The following is a 19,566-nucleotide window of genomic DNA, read 5'->3' as shown; positions in this document are numbered from 1 at the left end:
CACAGCCTCAGAATAAAAATATATACCTTTAGAATGAAGATAAGCCATTTCTTTAACCAAAAGGTTGCAAGTCTGGAATTGATTGTCATAGACAACTGTGGAGGCCAAGACGTTGGGTATTTTTAAAGTGGATATTGACAGGTTCTTGATTAGACAGGGTGTCGAAGGCTACAGGAGAATGCAGGAGAATGGGGTTGAGAGGGAAAATGATTAAATGACAGTAGACCTTTTCCCCCCTCACATTAAACCTGTCCTTTGGTTGATTATCTACTCTGGGTAAAGAACCATGTACATTTACCCTCACCTTATGATCTTATACAACTCTATATGATCACCCCTCATCTTCCTACATTCCCAAATCATTGGCTGCTCAACCTCTCTCTTGCTCAGGCCCTTGCATCCTGGCAACATCTTCGGAAATCTTCACTGCACCCTTTCCTGCTTAACAACACTTTTCCTATAGCAGGGTGACTAAAACTGAACACAATAATCCAAATGAGGCCTCACCAATGTCTTGTGTCTTATAACAGAACCTCCTAACTTCTATACTCAATACTCTGACTGATGAAAGCCAATGTGCCAAACCCGCCTTGACCATCCTATCTACCTGTAATGCAATTTTCTACAAATGATGTATTTGCACTCCTAGACCTCTCTGCCTTACACTCCCCAGAGCCCTGCCATTCACCGTGTAGGTCTTGCCATGCTTAGAGTTCCTGAAATGCAATACCTCGCTGTAATACTTCTCTGTATTAAACTCCATCAACTATTCCTCAGGTCACCTGCCCAACTGATCAAGATCCTGCTGCAATTTTTCACAATAATCTTTACTATCCACAAGTGCTGGAGAAACTCAGCAGGTGTGGCAGCATCTATGGAGCGAAAGAAATAGGCAACTTTTCGGGCCGAAACCCTTCTTCAGACCCTGAAGGAAATGGGCAACATTTCGGGCTGAAACCCTTCTTCAGACCATTAGCCATTAGCTTTCTTGTTAATGTTTTGGAATGCTTTGAAAGCTAGTTGCAGAACTTCTGATCTTGACACCTACCACACTAGAGTAATAAGAAACACCTGTGATGTACCAGAGATTGTAATTGTGGGAATATGTCAAACGATAGTAGGTCTGAAGATGGTTAAGTTGAAGAAACAGTTTGTGGTACTCATACCTTTGCATAATCTGTTAAAGATGTAAATGCCAAGCAATTATGCTTTTTTTTTGTATTGATTTTGTTGGAAGTGAAATATAGTTACGTTCCTGAGGTGGTATGTAGAAAAGATTAGATTTATACCATAGTCATACAGCATGGAAACAGGCGCTTTGGCCCAACTTGCCAACATGTACCAGCTATATTAATCCGACCTGCCCGCGTTTGGCACATATCCCTCCAAACCTATCCTATCCATGTACATGTCTAACTATTTCTTAAATGTTGGGATAGTCCCAGCCTCAAATACCTCCTCTGGGAGTTTGTTCCACACACCCACCACCGTTTGTGTGAAAATATTACCCCTCCGATTCCTATGAAATCTTTTCCCTTTCACCTTAAACCTATGTCCTCTGGTCATCTACCCGATCTATTCCTCTCATGATGTTATACACCTCTACAACACCCCTCATCTTCCTGCTCTCCAAGGAATAGAATCCCAGCCTACTCAACCTCTCCATATAGCTCAGACCCTCTAGTCCTCGCAACATCCTCTTAAATCTTCTATGTACCCGTTTCAGCTTGACAACATCTTTCCTATAACACGATGCCCAGAACTGAACACAATACTCTAAATGCGGCCTCACCAACATCTTATACAACTGCAGCATGACCTCCCAACATACTTTTTGAAGGCTATGGTGCCAAAAGCCTTTTCCCCCACCCTATCTATGTGCAACTCCACCTTCAGGGAACCATGCACCTGCACGCCTAGATCCTTCTGCTCTATAACACACCCAGAGCCCTACCATTCACTGTGTAGGTCCTGCCCATGTTAGTCTTCCCAAAATACAACACCTTACATGTCTCTGTATTAAATTTAATCAACCATTCCTCAGCCCACCTGGCCAATCGATCAAGATCCTGCTACAAATTTTCACAACCATCTACACTCTGCAAAACCACCCACTTTTTCATCCAAATCATCTAAATGACAAACAGTAACAGGCCCAGCACTGAACCATGAGGCACACCACCAGTCACAGGCCTCCAGACTGAGAAGCAACCTTGCACCATCATCCACTGCTTCCTTCCACAAAGCCTATTTTCTATCCATTGAGCTATCTCTCCTTGGATCCCATACGATCTAACCCTCCAGAGCAGCCTACAATGCAGAAACCTTGTCGAATGCTTTGCTGAAGTCCATATATTCATCTGCAGCTCTGCCCTCATCGACCTGTTTGGTCACATCCTCAAAAAAACAATCAGATTTGTGAGACACAGCCTCCCCACTTACAAAACTCACATGGTGATTATACCCAATCAGCCCATGTCCATCTAAATGCCTGTATATCCTATCCCTCAGAATACTCTCTAGTAAATTTCAGACTACAGATGTTACGCTCACTGGCTTATAGTGGCACACTTGCCACTCTCCAGTCTTCCAGCACTGCATTTAAAGACGACTCGTAAATTTTAACCAGTGCTCCCCGCAATTTCCTTTCGTTCCCCACAATGTCCTCGGATATATCTCAGTAGTCAAGATCTGATCAGGCCCTGGAGATTTGTCTACCTTCATACACTATAGCACCTACAACACCTCTTTGATTTTAACACTGACTGCTCTCAAGACACTTCCATTGACTACCCCAAGTTTCTCCGTCCTCCTGTCTTTCTCCTCAGTACAGAGAAATACTGATTGAGGACATTACCCATCTCCTGTAGCTCCATACAGAGGTGACCGCTTTGATTCCTGAGGAGTCCCACTCTCTTTATGTATTAATAAAATCTCTTGGGATTGTCCTTAATGCGATCTGCCAGAGCTATCTCCTGGTCCCTTTTTGCTCTTCTAGTTTCCTTTTTTAGATTGCTCCTTAGTTCCCGAAATTCCTCCAGGGATGCACTTCATCCCGGCTGCCAATACCTGTCCCATGCATCCTTCTTATTCTTGACCAATGCCTCAATTTCTCTTATAACCATATAACAATTACAGCACGGAAACAGGCCATCTCGACCCTTCTAGTCCGTGCCGAACACATCATCTCCCCTAGTCCCATATACCTGCGCTCAGACCATAACCCTCCATTCCTTTCCCATCCATATAACTATCCAATTTATTTTTAAATGATAAAAACGAACCTGCCTCCACCACCTTCACTGGAAGCTCATTCCACACAGCTACCACTCTCTGAGTAAAGAAGTTCCCCCTCATGTTACCCCTAAACTTCAGTCCCTTAATTCTCAAGTCATGTCCCCTTGTTTGAAACTTCCCTACTCTCAGTGGGAAAAGCTTTTCCACGTCAACTCTGTCTATCCCTCTCATCATTTTAAAAACCTCTATCAAGTCCCCCCTTAACCTTCTGCGCTCCAAAGAATAAAGCCCTAACTTGTTCAACCTTTCTCTGTAACTTAGTTGCTGAAACCCAGGCAACATTCTAGTAAATCTCCTCTGTACTCTCTCTATTTTGTTGACATCCTTCCTATAATTAGGCGACCAAAATTGTACACCATACTCCAGAATTGGCCTCACCAATGCCTTGTACAATTTTAACATTACATCCCAACTTCTATACTCAATGCTGATTTATAAAGGCCAGCACACCAAAAGCTTTCTTTACCACCCTATCTACATGAGATTCCACTTTCAGGGAACTGTGCACAGTTATTCCCAGATCCCTCTGTTCACCTACATTCTTCAATTCCCTACCATTTACCATGTACGTCCTATTTTGATTTGTCCTGCCAAGATGTAGCACCTCACACTTATCAGCATTAAACTCCATCTGCCATCTTTCAGCCCACTCTTCCAACTGGCATAAATTCAGCTAAGCTTCCTTACATGTCAGCTAAGCTTCCTTACATTTGCCTGCCTTGCCCTTCACTCTAACAGGGACGGGCATATCCTGAGCTTTTGTCAGCACACTTTTAAAAACATCTCACTTGGCGGATGTTCTTTTCCCTTCAAATAACCTGCTCCAATCAACTTAAGAATACCTTCTCTCATACCCTCAAAGTTGGCCTTGCCCCAATTGAGCATTTTAACACGTCTGTCCCTATCCATAACCGAATCGAACAGTGGTCACTGGTCCCAAAAGGCTCCTCCACGAACACTTCATTCACTTGCCCTCTCACATGTGGGGGCCTTTACATATAGTGCTGGAGAAAACTCTCCTGAACACCTTTGAGAAATTGCACTCCATCTAAACCCTTCACACTATGATTTTCCCAGTCAATATTGGGAATGTTAAAATCCTCTACTACAACAACCTTTGAGCTGCAGCTGTCTGCAATCTCCTGGCATATCTATTTTTCTAAAGTGAAAGGTGATATATTTTGAAGAAATGCTGTCATATTGTGGAAAACCTGAAGAATAAAGGTTCACATTTTATAAAAGGTTGAGGTAATAAGTGATTTTGTTTTTAGTTAGATTTGTATGGGAGGTGGGGGGGATGGTTTAAAGTAGATGTAGCCTTTTTCCCCCCACAATCACCATTTCAACAATCACCATTTCAGCCTTAATTACCACAAATATCAAAATGGACATGCATTAAAATGTAACTATGAATTTTGAGTTATAAAAGTAAGGAAGGCTAGACCTAGAAGGCTTTAACTGAAGCAGAAATGGTACTCAAATGAAAAAGAATACTTAAAAGAAATCACTAGAATTAAAATGAATTATTCAATTTTAGTCTAATTTGTAGAAAGCTAGCATCTTTTTGATGTAGTTCTGGTTGAGTTTACAAAAGGACACAACGTGCTGGAGTAACTCAGCAGGTCAAGCACCATAGCTGGAGACATGGATAGGTGACATTTCAGGTCAAGACCCTTCTTCAATCTGGCTGAGTTTAACTTGGCTTAACTTGTAGACAAGAGTCCCTCCAGAAGTTTCAAAAAGCTCTTCTAATGGGTTGGGCTGATAAATGCATTAACAAAGGCACTACAATACCTACAGCGTTTACATTTATCAGACCGGTTTTAAGGGGTGAATAATGCAATTGGTTTTAATCTTACAATGGTGGTGGTTTTGTCATTGTTTTATAACATCTCCTTTTCTTTTTACAGTTGTGGCAATATATGACTACTCAAAGGATAAAGAAGACGAGTTGTCCTTCATGGAGGGTTCAATCATTTATGTGATAAAGAAGAATGATGATGGCTGGTATGAAGGTGTCATCAATGGAGTTACTGGTTTATTCCCTGGAAATTATGTGGAGCCTATCATGCACTATGCAGATTGAAGAAAACCTGTATCTTCCTTTCTCCCCCCCAAGGCCAGCCTGAGCATATTGGGGTGTGGGTTCATTGAGGTGGTTTTATTGGAGTGTTTTCAAGGATGCCATTACTTTTGAGTTCAGCATGAATACTGACATGATTAGATTGAAAATGCAACTTCAGACTGGCACAAAGTGAAAATGCAAGTGCTGGTTAAATTTGTGAGACTTGGTCATTCCTAAATTATAACTAGTGCTTGTTGATAGCATGCATAAAAGTAAACAAATTTATGTATTGTAGCTAATTCAATTATTTTTTAAACCTGAAATGCTTCCAATATGTTGTAATTTTCATTTAATCTGTGAGCACTCAATTGTGATCTCATGAACTGTCACATGAGTCTATAAAGTTATGTGGATAAAGCTTGGGTGTCTTCTAAACAAAGTATGTTAGTAATTTGTACTTAACAGGTTAAACATTTTGTATGGATAAAATTTACATAATGAAAAAAATCATCTGTAGTCACGAAGTGAACCAAAGTGTAGTCTGGTATGTTGTCAGTTCATTTGTACAGTGGAAATTGTCTGGATCATTGGGTTTATATAGTTCTGGTCAATTTTATTGAATAGTTTACTAACCTTTAGAATAGTACTCGTTAACATCTTACAAATTATTAGCTATGTTCTAATTTGGAAACAGGCAATTCTACTGTACAATTTTTTTTTTAAGAACAGTTTGACACCTGGTTCAGCTTTGAATGATTGTTCTTATTTCTTTAAAGCAAAGCAGCATTTATTTTAAGAGTATTACTTAATTATTTAGTAAGTATTTGAATTAAGTCCTGAAAGGCTCCAGATTCCATTAAATCAGTGTTCAGTTGTGTTCCTCTAGTAGTTAGTGTTCTTTGAAATTAATGCTTCGTGGTGAAGCTAATAAGAAACCAAGAATCTATTGTGCATAATTTGTAATCAAATTGATAAAGATCAACTGGCATATATCTTGACCTGTACGTAAAGAGAACAAGACCAGTGGTAATCCAGTGCCATATTGAGGCATTCTAAAAATTCTTGTACCACACTTTTCTAATTTTCTAAAGTGCTTGAGCCTGATTTAATAAAAAAATATGTACAAACAAAATGACAGCTAAATTTATTTGTTTTGAAAGGGCACAGTGGTGGGGCCATACATTATAATGCTGAGGCTTTCTTATTAACTTCTGCCTTAAGATGTTTTATCAATTGTCTTAAACAATGCATTCTTTTAATTTGTATATAACCTGTTAAAATTGTATGTACAGTCTTTTATAATAAATTCTTCAGTATAAAAAGTTTGCATGGACAGCTAAGATTTGAAGTTGTACAGTATTCAGAGGCCATGGGTAGTCACCAACACAACAACAATTTCTTAATCTTGGCTATGAACATGGTTAGTTCAAAATGTAAACAGTTTTGATTTTGTTCAGTTGTAATCTCAATAGCTGCCAGAAGTGGAGAGGCTTTTACTTGTGCCGATTTAGTACAATTTCTGTTAGTTGAATCAAGGCATCTCTTTCTGGTGAAGGATGCAACATGGAAACCTGTCGAATGGCTTCTTGACAATATTGATGTGCGAGGTAGCAGGTTTGCTGAACACCATCACTCTAAATGAAAAATAGGAAATGTATTTAGATCAGTGATCAATGGAAACGGTTCTTTGGCCCAACAAGGCAAACCAAGCAAGTCCCATTTGCACAGATTACCCATATTCCTCAGAACCTTTCCTATACATAATCGCCTCAACAACATGTGTCAGCTTGATCTCTTTGCATTACCTTTCCTCTCTAACCTTAAACCGTTGCCCTCTAGTTCTTGATTTCTTACCATGAGGGGGAAAAAATGACACCATCTAGACCCCTCATTGTCTTATAAATAAAGATTACTCCTCAATATCCTATACTCCATGGAATAGTTCTACTTCTCCCAGTAACCCAGTCTCTTGTGTCCTGGCAAACATCTTTTCTGTACTAATTCCTACATATCCCCAACTGATTCCCTGATTGAAGTGTGCCAAAAGGGGGGAACTATGTACTTGTCCTCCTCGGTTTCTGTTACCCAACACTCCAGATCCCTACCACTCACTGAAAGTTCTATTCTTGTTTGAAGTCCCGAAACGCATACTCTCGCGTTTTTCCAAATTAAACTCCATTATCATTCCTCAGCCCACTTATCAAGCTAACCACTATCCTGTTCTAATTCTTGATTACCTCTTTTAGAGTTAGCTGCAGCCTTAATCATGCCATTACCTTCTCATGCAAATCAATGGATTCCATGTGATCTAACCTTTCAGTGCAGTCTCAAAGTCCATATAGACTACGTCTACTGCCCTGCCCTCAACCTTGGTTACTTAAACACCAAGGCAAAACATCATCTCCCACAGGTAATGCTGTGCTGACCATCCCTAATCAACTCGTTTTTCAAAATGCACACAATCTTAAAAGCAGAAAATATTCAGCGAGGACCTCACCTCTGGCTCCACTTTGGCCTTGACTACTCTCTCCCTAGTTAATCATTTCCCCATGATATACTTCATCTCTTCAGATTCTCAATCTACCCTTCCAAAGCTATCTCATGCCCCCTTCTACACTCCTGATTTCTGATACTGAAGTCCAGTAATCCTTTGATATAAATAAGAGGCAATTCAATCTTTTGGATTATTCAGAACCAGAGTGATAACACTAGGCCCATTGAACATTAATACATTTAAGAATGGATGTTGATGTATTAAAAGGTTAGAACCTTAACTTTTAAACTTCCCACTTGAGATAGGTATTCTTGCCTACGACTCATTGACAAATCTAATTCCACTAAAAAGACAGTAAAATTAAACTGTCCCCAACAATTGTAGCCATGAAAGTATTATAGCAATTTTTTAAGCTGATGTTGCTCAATAGGAAAGGCTCTGCTATTATAGTGGCTTGGGCAAATACAATTTGTAATTGTGCACAATCCCTTCCTGAACAGGATCCTTTATGTACAGGCACTGCAAGTCAAATCTTAGTCTCATGACGGTACACAAAAATGCTGGAGAAACTCAGCGGGTGCAGCTTATCATCAATGGAGCGAAGGAAATAGGCAACGTTTCGGGCCGAAACCCTTCTTCAGACTCCGTTTTGTACTCTTCCAAGAGAAACAAGGCAATTTTGTATTTCTATGTAGAGATAAGTTTGACACACAAAGCTGAAATAACTCAGCGGGACAGGCGGCATCTCTGGAGAGAAGGAATGGATGATGTTTTGGGTCGAGACCCTTCTTCAGACTAGTCAGGGATAAGGGAAACGAGAGATATAGACGATGATGTAGAGAGAGATAAAGAACAATGAATGCAAGATATGCAAAAAAAGGAACTATGATAAAGGAAACAGCTCATTGTGAGCTTGTTTGTTGGGTGAAAACAAGAAGCTACAAGTATGCGGGATAGTTATCTAAACCAACATGTAGAGGAACCAACGAGAGAGCAGGCTATTCTAGACTGGGTTTTGAGTAATGAGGAAGGGTTAGTTAGCAGTCTTGTTGTGCGTGGCCCCTTGGGCAAGAGTGACCATAATATTGTTGAGTTCTTCATTAGGATGGAGAGAGACATTGTTAATTCAGAAACAAGGGTCCTGAACTTAAAGAAAGGTAACTTTGAGGGTACGAGACGTGAATTGGCCAAGATAGACTGGCAATTGATTCTTAAAGGGTTGACGGTGGATATGCAATGGAAGGCATTTAAAGACTGCATGGATGAACGACAACAATTGTTCATCCCAGTTTGGCAAAAGAATAAATCAGGGAAGGTAGTGCATCCGTGGATAACAAGGGAAATCAGGGATAGTATCAAAACAAAAGATGAAGCGTACAAATTAGCCAGAAAAAGCAGCCTACCAGAGGACTGGGAGAAATTCAGAGTCCAGCAGAGGAGGACAAAGGGCTTAATTAGGAAAGGGAAAATAGATTATGAAAGAAAACTAGCAGGGAACATAAAAACTGACTACAAAAGTTTTTATAGATATGTGAAGAGAAAAGGATTAGTTAAAACAAATGTAGGTCCATTGCAGTCAGAAACAGGTGAATTGATCATGGGGAACAAAGACATGGCAGACCAATTGAATAACTACTTTGGTTCTGTCTTCACTAAGGAAGACATAAATAATCTGCCAGAAATAGCAGGGGACCGGGGGTCAAATGAGATGATGGAACTGAATGAAATCCAGGTAAGCCGGGAAGTGGTGTTAGGTAAATTGAATGGATTAAAGGCCGATAAATCCCCAGGACCAGATAGGCTGCATCCCAGAGTACTTAAGGAAGTAGCCGCAGAAGTAGTGGATGCATTAGTGATAATTTTACAAAACTCTTTAGATTCTGGAGTAGTTCCTGAGGATTGGAGGGTAGCTAATGTAACCCCACTTTTTAAAAAGGGAGTGAGAGAGAAAATGGGGAATTACAGACCAGCTAGTCCAGTGGGGAAACTGGTGAATTCATTGGACAAAGTCAGCATGGATTTATGAAAGGTAAATCATGTCTGACGAATCTTATAGAATCTTTCGAGGATGTAACTAGTAGAGTGGATAAGGGAGAACCAGTGGATGTGTTATATCTGGACTTTCAGAAGGCTTTCGACAAGGTCCCACATAAGAGATTAGTATACAAATTTAAAGCACACGGTATTGGGGGTTCAGTATTGACGTGGATAGAGAACTGGCTGGCAGACAGGAAGCAAAGAGTAGGAGTAAATGGGTCCTTTTCACAATGGCAGGCAGTGACTAGTGTGGTACAGCAAGGCTCAGTGCTGGGACCCCAGCTATTTACAATATATATTAATGATTTGGACGAGGGAATTGAATGCAACATCTCCAAGTTTGCGGATGACACAAAGCTGGGGGGCAGTGTTAGCTGTGACGAGGATGCTAGGAGGCTGCAAGGTGACTTGGATAGGCTGGGTGAGTGGGCAAATGCAGTATAATGTGGATAAATGTGAGGTTATCCACTTTGGTGGCAAAAACAGGAAAGTAGACTATTATCTGAATGGTGGCCGATTTGGAAAAGGAGATGCAACGAGACCTGGGTGTCATGGTACACCAGTCATTGAAAGTAGGCATGCAGGTGCAGCAGGCAGTGAAGAAAGCGAATGGTATGTTAGCATTCATAGCAAAAGAATTTGAGTATAGGAGCAGGGAGGTTCTACTGCAGTTGTACAGGGTCTTGATGAGACCACACCTAGAGTATTGTGTACAGTTTTGGTCTCCTAATCTGAGGAAATACATTCTTGCCATAGAGGGAGTACAGAGAAGGTTCACCAGACTGATTCCTGGGATGTCAGGACTTTCATATGAAGAAAGACTGGATAGACTCGGCTTGTACTCACTAGAATTTAGAAGATTGAGGGGGGATCTTATAGAAACTTACAAAATTCTTAAGGGGTTGGACAGGCTAGATGCAGGAAGATTGTTCCCGATGTTGGGGAAGTCCAGAACAAGGGGTCACAGTTTAAGGATAAGGGGGAAATCTTTTAGGACCGAGATGAGAAAAACAGAATTCTCTGCCACAGAAGGTAGTTGAGGCCAGTTCATTGGCTATATTTAAGAGGGAGTTAGATGTGGCTAAAGGGATCAGGGAGTATGGAGAGAAGGCAGGTACAGGATACCGAGTTGGATGATCAGCCATGATCATATTGAATGGCGGTGCAGGCTCGAAGGGCCGAATGGCCTACTCCTGCACCTATTTTCTATGTTTCTAAGCTGGGGAGGGACACAGAGAGGGAATGCCTGAGTTACTTGAAGTTGGATAAATCAATATTCATACCACTGGGCTGTAAGCTGCCCACGCGAAATATGAGAGGCTGCTCCTCCAATTTGCTTTTAGCCTCACACTGACAATGGAGGAGACCAAGGAAAAAAGGTCTGTGGGAATGGGAAGTAGAATTAAAGTGTTTAGCAACCGGCAGATCAGGTAGGTTCAGGCAGACCGAGCGAAAGTGTTCAGCGAAACGATCACCCAGTCTATGTTTGGTCTCGCCGATGTATAAGACGCCACATCTTGAACAACGGATACAGTAGCAGGTTAGAGGAGGTGCAAGCAAACCTCTGCCTAACGTGAAATGATTGTCGGGGTCTATAGATACTCTCCTTCGCCTAGCGGTTTCTTCCTTGACCGGAGAACCAACCAATCCCCGTCTACAGATACTCTCCTCCACCTAGCGGAGTTGGTCCTTACCCTTAATAACTTTCCGTTTGACTCCTCCCATTTCCTCATACAAAGCGCAGGTATGGGCACGAGCATGGGCCCCAGCTATGCCTGCCTCTTTGTAGGGTACGTCGAACAATCCTTGTTCGAGACGTACCAGGGCCCCATCCCCGACCTCTACCTCCGCTACATCGACGACTGCATTGGTGGTACCTCCTGCACCCACACACAACTCACTGACTTCATCCATTTCACCACTAACTTCCATCCGGCACTCAAATACACCTGCACCATTTCCAACACTTCCCTACCATTTCTTGACCTCACTATCTCCATCGCAGGTGATAGACTTCTGACCGACATCCACTATAAACCCACTGACTCCCATGGCTATCTAGACTACACTTCCCACCCTGCTTCCTGTAAGGACTCCATCCCCTACTCCCAATTCCCCCGTCTACGCCGCATCTGCTCTCAGGATGAGGTGTTCCACACCAGGGCATCGGAGATGTCCTCATTCTTCAGTGAACGGGGTTCCCCTCCCCTACTATAGATGAGGCTCTCACCAGGGTTTCTTCCATGCCCCGTAACACTGCTCTCTCTCCCCATGCACCGGTCCGCAATAACCAATCTGATCTCCCGGTGGCTCAGCACTTCAACTCCCCCTCCCATTCCGAATCCGACATTTCTGTCCTGGGCCTCCTCCATGGCCAGAGTGAGGACCACCGTAAATTGGAGGAGCAGCACCTCATATTTCGCTTGGGCAGTTTATACCCCAGCGGCATGAACATTGACTTCTCCAATTTCAGGTAGCCCTCACTGTCTCCTCCCCTTCTCAGCTCTCCCTCAGCCCTCTGGCTCCTCCTCTTCCCTTCTTCTTCCTGCCCTTCCCCACCCTACATCAGTCTGAAGGGGTTTCGACCCGAAACGTTGCCTATTTCCTTCGCTCCATAGATGCTGCTGCACCCGCTGAGTTTCTCCAGCACTTTTGTCTACCTTCGATTTTCCAGCATCTGCAGTTCCTTTAACGATTGTCGGGGTCCCTGGACAGTCAACAGACGACGTATAGGGACAAGTGTTGCATCTTCTGCAGTTGCAGAGGAAGGTACAATTTAACTGGGGAATTGTGCAGGGAACGGTCTCTGTGAAAGGCAGAAATGGGTGGAGTTGGGAAGATGTGACTAGTATTAGGATCCCATTGGAGGTGGTGAAAATTAGGATTATGTGTTGTATGCGACGGTTGATGGGGTAAAAGGTAAGGACTAGGGGGACTGTCTCTGTTGCGACTAGGGTGAGGCGGAGCACGGAGAGGACGAGTGAGGACATCTCGGATATCCTGGTATGGAACACCTTCTTGGGCGCAGATGGGGTGTAGACGGAGGAATTGGAAGCTGGGGATGGTCTTTGTAGGAAACGGGGTCGGAAGAAGTGTAGTCGAGGTAGTTGTGGGAGTCAGTGGGTTTGTAATAGATATGTTAGGATTTACACTAAATATTCAAAATTTTCATTGTTTAATATCAGATTTGATGTTCAACGACCTAAAGCTAAAACTAAAATTATATACACTGAAACCAATGGAGACGTGGTCCAAAGTGTTACAGGTTAGCTGATCAGCATCCCCATTCTTGGTGTTCCCATAACGGACACTATAAACAATCTATTAGCAACTGACTCCAATGGGCAGTCACCGAGGTACATTGTTGAGTAGAGTGACAGCCGCCGGGAAGAAGCTGTTCCTGGACCTGCTGGTTCGGCAACGGAGAGACCTGTAGCGCCTCCCGGATGGTAGGAGGGTAAACAGTCCATGGTTGGGGTGAGAGCAGTCCTTGGCGATGCTGAGCGCCCTCCGCAGACAACGCTTGCTTTGGACAGACTCAATGGAGGGGAGCGAGGAACCGGTGATGCGTTGGGCAATTTTCACCACCCTCTGCAATGCCTTCTGGTCGGAGACAGAGCAGTTGCCATACCATACTGTGATGCAGTTGGTAAGGATGCTCTCGATGGTGCAGCGGTAGAAGTTCACCAGAATCATGAAACTGGTTGGATTTACCCCATCCAGCCAGTGGTCAAATGATCTCACTTGCAGGCCAATACCATGACTACCCCCTGCGGTTTGGTTATTATAATCACTCATTATCCTTACAGATCCCTTTCTATTGATCACATGTTTAAGATGCCAAAAAATGACCCCCAACTTTTTACTTTCATGCAAACTTACTGCAGACAGGTCTTCCCTTGTTCATAATGACTGATCACATCAATTATTTTATAAATAGGGATTTATGGAATTCTGACCCAGCATCCAACACCAGTGTGGAAATAGAATCACAAGGATAGCTGATTAATAAACGATTGACTACAAATACATTACTCATTTCCTGGAGAAATGATTTTTTGTATTGATTCTTACCTGTTGGACATATTCCCAAGCCAGATCTACATCCCCATCTGAACTGAAGTGCCTCAATATCAAAGCATGCAGTTCTGGAAACTTAAAAAGATGAGCACTATAAGTTTTCAGAGAATTCATGTCAATTCTTTGTTGATAGTCAAAAAATTGATATACACTTATTTATCTATCTCTTATAACTTCCAGCTGCCAAACATCTTAAAGGATCAGGTAGTACTTTGTCTCACATAATTAAGAAAATTGTGCATTCACTGCACGTGTACTCATTGATTCTAACTCCAGGATTACCTGTCGTGCCCTGAAAGAGAATGTTCCAGATGTGATCTTGAATAAACAATGCTACATGAATCCAAGGAGATCAGATTAAACTTTTCACAGCAGCCAGTCGGTGCCTCCCTCACCCACTTATTAAAAAAAAACTTTGTAACACAACTTTGTAAAGGCGATGCAATATAAATTGATGCATACCCAAACTCCTTTAAAAATAATCAATTTGTTTTGGAAATCTCAAGTTTCAGTCTGAGGGAGAAAAAAAAAATCAATCCAATTTTCACTATGCAAACAAAACGTACTTGATTTCACTCCTAAATTTAGGAGTAATTTAAAGAATGTATCACTGCCTTCGTGTATTTGACATTTCCACCCTGAGCAAAACAGAACATTTACCTGCTTATGCCACAATTTTACATAGTTCTATCAGGTCCCTCAGCCTCCAACAGTTCATAGAAATCAAGCATGTTGTGACCTAGTGGAATAAGCACTGAATTTTACCTTTTCAAGTAACGGTTTATTTTTGCTAGAATTGGCCAGTTTTGTTGTAGGTCATCCATCCTGACCATGGGCATTTCCTATAACTCTAAATTTAAAAGCTTTTGCATTTTCTTTTACTTTCTCACTTTCAATCCTGATTAACTTAACCACTAAATGGCCTCTTCAACAGCTTATTATCATACCTAGAAAGAGTGCAGAAGATTTACGTTGTCAGGACTTAAGGGCCTGAGCTATAGGGAGAAATTGGGCAGGCTAAGACTTTATTTCTTGGAGCACAGGAGGCCAAGGGGGGGGGGGGGGTCTTATAGAGGTGTATAAAATAATGAGAATTGATAGTGAATGCAGTTTTTACCGAGGGTAGGGGAAAATCAAGAAAATTAGGAGAAATTCAACAGGAACCCGAAGGGCACCTTTTTTTACTCCAGGGGAGATAGTTGAGGCAGGTATGATAGCAATTAAAAGACACTACATGATTGGAAAGGTTTAGAGGAATTTGCAGGCACTTTGGACTAGCTTACATTGGGCATCGATCAGCATGGGCAAGTTGGGCTCTAGGGAGTGTTTCCTCGTTGTATGACTCGACAAACTCTGACCTCGCCTTTTCAACGTTTTTTTTGGTTTGAGATACAGCTAGGAAACAGGCACTTTGGGCTGCCATGCTGACCATCCATCACCAGATAACACGACTTCTATGTTTGCTCACCATCTCCTCCACTCCCTACACAAGATGGGCAATTTACAAAGGCCAATTTACCTACAGGCCTGCACATCTTCTGGAATATGGGAGGAGACGCCTGGAGGAAATCAATGCAGTCAACAGCGAGAAGATGCAAACTTCAAAGAGACAGTTGCTGAGGTCATGAGGAAACTTGGGTAACTGGCTCTGTAAGACAACTCTACCAGCTGCACTACCGTGCCATCCAAATATATTCCTTTCTATTCATTCCTTCTTCAGTTTCTGTACAACTTATAACTTGTCCTCTCTTCACAGTTCTGATATTTTAAATCAGAAATGTCAATTCCATTTTCTTGCCACAGGTGTATTTTTGGGCTTTTATTTCAGATTTCCAGCATTTGCAGGATTTTCTTTTCATTGTGCATCCTTAATTCAAAGTATTCAGATATGCATTGAAACTAACAAAACAATTGTAGATTCCAATACAAAGATCCCCAAACTCTGTCTGGTAAAAATGGCACAGGCATTTTAATGCATGTAAAATCCATTAAAAAAAAAACACACACCACGTCACAAAGACTTTAAAAGTCGAAAAATAATTAATGCTCTACAGGATATGCAGGTGTTCGGTAAATTCCTCAGAGATAAACATATTTTAGTTACCCCTGTGATATTAGCAAAGTGTAGGACTGAATCCAACGATTCAGATTTTGTGGGGCTAAGTTGCTTCATTATCTAAACAAATAAGCCTTTGAGTCACCTCCATAACTTCTAGACATTGAATTACTAGTGTACAGTATTCAATTGAAATTATTTGAAAGATTGGCATGTTCATCAGCAGCCTCAGGTTCTCAGAAAAAACAGAAATATTTGTCCTTAAACTTATTTTTAGCATTCATTGCATTTGTAGGGTTAAGTACACACATGATGCAACTCATCATGGGTGGTGAAGTTAGTAGATTTTGTAATGGAAGTGACCTTCGGGGGAAACTGATGTAGAATCACACTTTTATTTGATTGTGATGATTAACTCTAATGCATTTAGAAATAATATTATTCACATTACCTGTTGGCAAGCAAACAACACTGGGCCAGTTGCCAATCCAAGCTTTAGATCGGCTGCAGTTGGTTTCCCTAATTGATTAGTGGACGAGGTGAAATCCAGCATATCATCTACCAACTAAAACAAATAGATATTAGGAATACATTTTGAAAATAATTGTCATCTTGTGCATAGAATGCTATAATATATTGGTATTATAAATTAGGATTACCTGAAAAGCTATCCCAAGGTTTCTCCCATATTGATATGCAATTTCCTGGACTTCTGAATTACAATTACCAAGTATCGAGACCTGGATTTAAAAATCAATAAGTATAACTATAATTCATGACTGTTAATTTTGTACACCAATAACACTTGGATTTTTAAAATGGTAGGTTGATTTTTGCCAACTTCATTCAAAAACAATGTATTGTACACTAAAGTGTCAGAGTTATACAGCATGACAACAACCCTTCGACCCAACTTGTCCATGCCAACCAAGACGCTAACTTGACCCTAGTCCCATTTGCTAGCCCATATCCTTCTCAACTTTCCTATCCATGTACACACCAAATGTCTTTTAAACATTGTAATTGTACCCCCCTCCATTGGCAGCTTGCTTACTCACCACCCTCTATATGGAAAAATTTACCCTATGTCTCTTAAATAATTACCCTCACCTTAAACATGCCCTCTAGTTTTAGATTTCCCCAACCTGGGGGAAAAAAACTGAATATCCACTTTGTCAATGTCTCTCATTTTTTTGTATTGCTGGAAATCCCAAATCAGAGACCAGTTTGATTCCTCGTTTGGGTTGAATTAGTTGATCCATGCTTCAAAGGCTATGATCTACTGTGTTAATTCTGTCTTTGCAATGAGGGAGACAGAAGGAAGGAAATTAGGATTTCCATGCACTGATGAGTACAGGCACCAATCAGGCCCAACTACAAATAAACACAATATTATGCATATTCTGGCAAGGTATTAATTCAGTAAGGTATTAAAGAATTCATTGCTGACCGTGGAACTGGAATCCACCGTCAAGGCTGGGTCCTCAAATGGAGAGATGCAGGGAGATAAACAATTTAAGACCAGGAAAAGGATCAGGTGAAATAAATTATTTTCAAAATTCAATCCTTATTCAAGTCTTTAAAAGCCATTTAAGACCTGGTCAGCTAGAATGACAAAACAGTTGAGAGATATATTTGAGGAGGAAACCAAGTATTGAACATTTCATTAAAAAAGAAAAAGTATACAAAGTTCTGAAATGGTCAATACTGGTTATTAGGACAAAAAAAGATAACAAAATCAAGCACATGAACATTACAAAATCAACCACCAAACATAATTCCAGTTGCTTTACTTAAGACAGAACGTACATACTGCTTTACAACTGTTTGCTATAAGACTTGCAGTTTTCTTAAATGTTTTCTCAAGGTAATGTACAAATCTCTCATTCTCAGTTTCTTTGGAACTCAGCTGCATAAATTCCCCTAAACAGGAAGACAAAAGTACAGATTAATAAACCATTGACACTAAAATTATTTTATGCCATCAAGTTACATTTAAACTAACCTCGTACCAAATCTTCAATTGCTCGAGTAAAAATGGATACTACAGTGGTGTTACCAAGGCGGGCAAGGGCCATGGAGGCTGAAGAGAGAACAAAGTCTCCAGCCAAAATTGCCTATAAAGAAAGGGAAACAAATATTTCATATAGTATCAATAACTCAAGTTATTGCAAAGCTTCTTGATTTGACTTACCACTCAAAATACAATAGTAATCTGGTGAAAGCCTTTACACCAAGTAAAAAAAATAATCTTGGGTGCAGATGCGGCGCATACGGAGGAATTGGGAGTAGGGGATAGAGACTTTACAGGAAGCAGGGTGGGAAGAAATGTAGTCAAGCTAGCTATGGGAGTCAATAGGGTTTGTAGTAGATGTCAGTCAATAGTCCGTTTCCTGTGATGGAGACGGTGAGATCTAGGAACGTTAGGGAGGTCGGAGATAGTCCAAGTGAATTTGAGTGCAGGATGGGGGGGGGGGGGGGGGGGGGGAAGAGGTTAGAGTGAGTAAGGGGAGTGGAAAATTTGAGCCGGTTGATGTTCCGCCGGCTGTTGGAAATGAAAAGATCTAAAGAAGGTAGAGGGCCATCCGGGGGGGGGGGGGGGGGGTCCAAGTGGAGGGGTCCATTGGAGACAGGAGAAGGGGTCATCACTGGGTGGTGAGGACCATGTAAGCTCACCCTCTCAAGCTACTCAAATGCACAAACTTCAGTTCAAAAGCTGTGGCAGCCAAATCATTTTTGTCAGCCAGAAATACAAAAGCCAAATTGAGCAATTTGGTGCAAGGAAAATGCCATGTACTTCCATTCAACTGTGGACATTGATTTCAGACACAAGTAAACAGGTCAAGGATCAACCTAGTCTTATTGCTCAGCTCAAAATAGACAAACCATTGTGAAATGTATTGAACATTAGCAGCTAAAATGTATAATATTGGCTATCTGGTTGTTCACTTTTTGACAAATAATTTCCTTGTAGTTATACTCACCTTTCTTTCTCCCCAGATTTTATTTACTGTAATTTTACCCCGTCGAGTTTCTGATCCATCAATAACATCATCATGCACGAGGCTGGCAGTGTGGATCATCTCCACAATCATACCTACAGAATGCTGGCTTTTCAACAATTCCCTAAATAGCACACGCGGAAAGAATAAATAGCACTGTAAATTTTGGAAAAAAACAGATTCATGCAAAATGCTACTTTAGGCAATATGGATAGATGCATGTTGAAAAAAAACCTTGTACTTTCCCATTTTACATGAAATTGCACTAACCCAAACTGTATAATAGAATCCATTTCAGGCTAATTCCAGATTATAAATAGTTTCCATTTTTAAACAAACTCCCTTAAGTTCATTTTGTCCATACTACAAAATACACGTCACTTTATACAGTAATCATGCCTCCACAGTATTATAATATAGTTGAGGGCCAATAAACATTAACATTTGTTGTCTTCCCCAGCCTCATTACAATGGTACAGAATCAGAAAGCTCAATGATTGGTTTTGATGGGCTTGGATTATCAGAGCAGCAAAGG

General features: G+C 41.2%; 2 protein-coding genes across 19 annotated transcripts in view; one reads left to right on the top strand and one right to left on the bottom strand.

Moving 5' to 3' along the window:
• abi1 (abl interactor 1) overlaps positions 1-6,494 on the top strand; it is a 101,003-nt gene extending 94,509 nt beyond the window's left edge. For all 16 annotated transcript variants that reach the window (XM_033016022.1, XM_033016054.1, XM_033016020.1 and 13 more), the window contains one exon: positions 5,208-6,494. In XM_033016022.1, the coding sequence (XP_032871913.1) occupies positions 5,208-5,383 (176 nt within the window). In that variant the 3' untranslated portion in view covers positions 5,384-6,494. The remainder of the gene's footprint in view (positions 1-5,207) is intronic.
• Positions 6,495-19,566, bottom strand: part of pdss1 (decaprenyl diphosphate synthase subunit 1) — a 26,809-nt gene continuing 13,737 nt past the window's right edge. For 2 of the 3 annotated variants that reach the window (XM_033016068.1, XM_033016073.1), the window contains 7 exons: positions 19,014-19,155; positions 18,035-18,146; positions 17,843-17,952; positions 16,689-16,769; positions 16,481-16,594; positions 13,968-14,048; positions 6,495-6,996 (listed from right to left, as the gene is read on the bottom strand). In XM_033016068.1, coding sequence (XP_032871959.1) covers positions 6,856-6,996; positions 13,968-14,048; positions 16,481-16,594; positions 16,689-16,769; positions 17,843-17,952; positions 18,035-18,146; positions 19,014-19,155 — 781 coding nt within the window. In that variant the 3' untranslated portion in view covers positions 6,495-6,855. The remainder of the gene's footprint in view (positions 6,997-13,967; positions 14,049-16,480; positions 16,595-16,688; positions 16,770-17,842; positions 17,953-18,034; positions 18,147-19,013; positions 19,156-19,566) is intronic. The other variant, XR_004410636.1, reaches the window with a different exon arrangement.

The sequence above is a fragment of the Amblyraja radiata genome, chromosome 2 (genome assembly GCF_010909765.2).
Source record: "Amblyraja radiata isolate CabotCenter1 chromosome 2, sAmbRad1.1.pri, whole genome shotgun sequence".
NCBI lineage: Eukaryota > Metazoa > Chordata > Chondrichthyes > Rajiformes > Rajidae > Amblyraja > Amblyraja radiata.
This window is presented reverse-complemented; position numbering and strand designations above follow the sequence as displayed.